Source organism: Bidens hawaiensis, unplaced genomic scaffold (assembly GCF_021521415.1).
Source record: "Bidens hawaiensis isolate Kalapana, Puna unplaced genomic scaffold, B.hawaiensis_p1.1 tig00031494_1, whole genome shotgun sequence".
Lineage (NCBI taxonomy): Eukaryota > Viridiplantae > Streptophyta > Magnoliopsida > Asterales > Asteraceae > Bidens > Bidens hawaiensis.
Genome location: NW_027495317.1, coordinates 32,574 through 36,911, shown reverse-complemented (window position 1 = coordinate 36,911; position 4,338 = coordinate 32,574). Strand labels below are relative to the sequence as shown.

Genomic DNA, 4,338 nt, shown 5'->3' with positions numbered 1-4,338 from the left:
AAAAATAATAATTATTAAGCAGCAAGCGGTGTGGCAGTAGCAGCAGTAGGCCAATTTCTCTTCCTTATCTCCTTCTCCGGCTCCTCACCCTGTCTTCCTCTCTTGAACCCAGAGCCCCACACCTTTTCTTTTCTTTCTAATACAAAAGCAAGATTCATCTCTTTCTCCCACACCCAATCTCCACTTCTCTCTTTCTTCTTTCACCAATTACTACTTAATTTAATCATGAAAAGAAGCCGTGACCGTAAAAAGGAAGCCACACCCTCATCTTCAATGACCAAAGACGTGCCGGACTCCGGTGGGATGGACGAGCTGCTGGAGGTGTTGGGCTACAAGGTCAAGTCAACGGACATGGCGGACGTTGCCCAGAAGCTTGAGCAGCTTGAAATGGTCATGAGCGAAGATGGTAACTTACATCTTTCGGATACTGTTCATTACAATCCTTCAGATCTTTCCGGATGGGTTCAAAGCATGCTTTCTGAACTCAATAATAACACTACTACTATTTCTGATGTTCCGGCTTCAACCAATTTCGATTCCTCCACCATCATGATTGATTTCTCTAACAATACCGATATCGGTGGACACGGTGATCCGTATGATTTACGGGCAATAGCCGGTGAGGCTATTTACGGAGCCGATGATTTTTTTGATGCCAATCAAAGTAGAAACGGGATTAAGATTAAGAGAATGAAATCAGTATCGAGTGGACCTGACGCGCCGCCTGATTCTCCGACGCGCCCCGTGGTGCTAGTCGATTCCCAGGAGGCTGGGATTCGACTGGTGCACACGCTGATGGCGTGTGCGGAGGCCGTACAGCAAAATGAGATGAAACTCGCTGACGCGCTACTGAAGCACGTTGGGATGCTCGTGGCATCCCAAACGGGTGCGATGGCGAAAGTCGCCACGTACTTCGCTGGAGCTCTGGCTCAAAGGATTTACAACATCTACCCGCAAGACGGTTTAGAAACGTCTTGGGAGATTTTGCAGATGCATTTTTACGAGAGCTGTCCGTACCTCAAATTCGCTCACTTTACGGCAAATCAAGCGATTCTCGAGGCGTTCGGGGGTGCTACGCGTGTCCATGTGGTGGATTTCAGTTTGAATCAAGGGATGCAATGGCCGGCACTTATGCAAGCACTAGCATTACGCAACGGTGGTCCGCCTGCTTTTCGATTAACGGGTATTGGACCGCCTCAACCAGATAACACGGATGCGTTGCAGCAAGTTGGATGGAAATTAGCTCAATTGGCGGAGACGATCGGGGTCGAATTCGAATTTCGGGGATTTGTTGCTAATTCGTTAGCGGATATCGATTCTGGGATGCTTGATATCCGCTCGGCCGAGGAGGAGGTGATGGCGGTGAACTCGGTGTTCGAACTCCACCGCCTCCTCGCTCGGCCAGGTGCGATCGAAAAAGTATTGAATTCGATCAAAGAAATGAAACCGAAGATAGTGACGGTGGTGGAACAGGAATCGAATCATAACGGAGCCGTTTTTCTAGACCGGTTCAACGAGGCGTTACATTATTATTCCACCATGTTTGACTCGTTGGAAAGCTCAGCAATGAGTCAACCCAGTAGTCAAGATTTGGTTATGTCCGAGGTGTACTTAGGGCGGCAGATATGCAACGTGGTGGCATGTGAAGGTACTGACCGAGTTGAGCGGCACGAGACACTGACTCAGTGGCGAACTCGGTTCAACTCGGCCGGGTTTGACCCGGTGCATATAGGATCAAACGCGTTTAAGCAAGCGAGCATGCTGCTGGCTCTGTTTGCGGGTGGTGATGGGTACAGGGTCGAAGAAAACGACGGGTGCTTGATGCTGGGATGGCACACCAGGCCGTTGATTGCGACATCGGCGTGGCAACCTCGTGGGATCGAGTGAGTCAACTCGGCAAATGAGCTGAGTTGGGCGTGGACAGCGATAGAGAGACCCGTGTGTGTCAAATCAAGTCTTTTCGCAAATTACAATTTAAGCACCTAAGTCAGCTTTTTAACCTTTTTCCCACTACTAGTTGTTGCCCGTTTAAATGGGGAGTACTGTGTACTGGTTTTAGTTTTTTTTTATGTTGATATTTTTTTTTTCCTTTATTTGAATAAAATATCCTCTTTGAGTTCTATTTTGATGAATAAAATAAACAAAACTTATACAAAGATTTTTAATCTATATGAGCAAATCAGTAGAAACCTTATCGGGTAAATTTACACTATATATTAGGCCGAGTGGGCGTACCTCCATTAAGCTGTGCCATGATTAAATGCGTATATAAAACAAGGTGGAAATAAAATGCATGTGTAGCATACGTTACGCCTTGGTGAAATGAAAAATGAGTATATAAAACACGGTGGAAATAGTAGCATGCTGGTTAAATAGTATAAAATACAAGGTGGAAACAAAATTAGTATGTAGCATACATCGTTAATGCTAAATGAGTATATGAATGTTAATGAGTATATGAACAAGGTGGAAAAAATGTTTTGAGGTCAAAACTCAATAAAATATCTGGGAAAAGAATAAATTTAAAATGACATTTCTGAAAAAAAGAAGTTTCTTTTTATGTTTATTTCGTAAAGTTTACCAGACAATGACGAGGGACAGTAAAATATGGTTTTTGTAGTTGCACCTAAGTCAACTTTCTTTGAACATTAGCTAACCTTTTGTTTGCAAAGTCTTTTTTCAAAAACTTTCACTTTAACATAAGTTTAATCATAATAACTTTCAAATAACATAACTTTAATCATAGAAACTTTCAAAGCTCGTATTAACTTTACATAACTTTGATCTCACGAGTTATGTAGTGAACACAAATTGACATTAAATCATGATAGACATTAACCCATAATGAGAGGACATTTAGCGAACTAATACACAAATTACACCTACTTAGATGTAAGGTAGCATTCTTAAAGAGAATGGTCAATTCCTAATTAACAACGATAATTAACAACGAGTTGGCCATGGCAAAGTATTTCATACAAAACAACTAGTTATACCATGGTTAGGGAATTCATCTTAGCACGTTTCTTATGAAAATTCATTTACAAACACTTAATTAGATGGTTATCACATAACATTGGTTAGTTGTTGGATGCCATAACTGTGTTATTCTCATTTGGCGACTAGCTTCTAACGCTTAAATCAAATCATTTTAACATAGCCCCTCAGGCATTTGGATACACATAACTCAGCTGATCACATACAATTAAGCAAATTGTTCAATTTCCATACGCGGTGCATAATTGAACATACTGGTTCTAGGGGTTCTTTTTCCTTTTTTGTTTCCTTCTATAAAAATGGTAAAATGATTTATTATAAATTTGAGTAAGAAGCTAGAAACAAAGAATAGTCAAGTTAACAAAATTGAGGTTTTATCAATTTGTCCAATCTAATAATGGTCTAAGTGTGTAACAACTGTAACTTATCAATTTGATTAACTCTATACCAAGTAGCTTGGATTCACTGCTTCACTTAGGCTTTTCATTATGGAGGTGCTTTAAAGCCCCTCCACGTATCGCCACGTCAACGCGACGTAAGAAATGGGGCTTTGACGCCCTTCTTCATAACGTCCAGCTGTGGCTTAAAGCCCATTGAGCGTCCAAATGTATACACACATACATATATATATGAGAGAGAGAGAGAGAGAGAGAGTGAAAAGCCCGAAGGCGCCGGTCATTTCAAAGCCACCCCCTTCGCCGCGCCCCTATGCAATGTGCCGCGCCTTCCGCGCACCAAGGCCGCCCCCAAGTGCGTCTATAGCGGACCGCCTTATAGACAACCACCATGCTATAAATTCACATAAATTAGTAAGGTTGACTTACAAATTTTAACCTTTACAAAACCAGCCATTTAGACTAACTATACCATGAATAAAGTTACTGTAAACCTTTAAAAGCCAAGCCGTTAAAAAAGATTTAGAGGAGAGGTTGGGCATTTTGGTCAACTAAAATATAAATTTCATAAAAGGTTGACCTTTTAGAGCAAAAGGTTGGCAAATACAATTTCAACATCATATTTCTAAAACGGTTGGCTATGTCATGAAAGGAGGGGTGTAAGTAAGGGTAAAGATATGGAGCATATATTGTGTTTGGCTTTTTGGAATGTAGGAACACTAAATAGTAAGTTGCTAGAATTGGTAGATGTGTTTAAAAGACGTAAGGTTCAGATAGCATGCCTACAGGAGACTAAGTGGAAAGGGCATAGAGGGGCCGAGTGTAATGGGTATAAGTTGTGGTACTCGGGGTATGATGGAGCTAGAAATGGAGTGAGGTTTATAGTGGCTAAAGAACTACACACTAATGTGGTGGAGGTGATAAGACATAATGGCAGGATTATGAT

At 41.6% G+C, this 4,338-nt stretch overlaps 1 protein-coding gene across 1 annotated transcript; it reads left to right on the top strand.

Annotated features, from left to right (window-relative positions):
• Window positions 1–225: 225 nt before the first annotated feature.
• LOC143582206 (DELLA protein GAI-like) lies at window positions 226–2,105 on the top strand. The gene has a single exon (XM_077064826.1). The coding sequence runs from the start codon at window positions 226–228 to the stop codon at window positions 1,885–1,887; it is 1,662 nt and encodes a 553-aa protein (XP_076920941.1). The 3' UTR covers window positions 1,888–2,105.
• Window positions 2,106–4,338: the final 2,233 nt, after the last annotated feature.

What these genes read in the sequence shown, in the direction of transcription:
- LOC143582206 (XM_077064826.1), top strand. Translation starts at nt 226, where the DNA reads ATGAAAAGAAGCCGTGACCGTAAAAAGGAAGCCACACCCTCATCTTCA.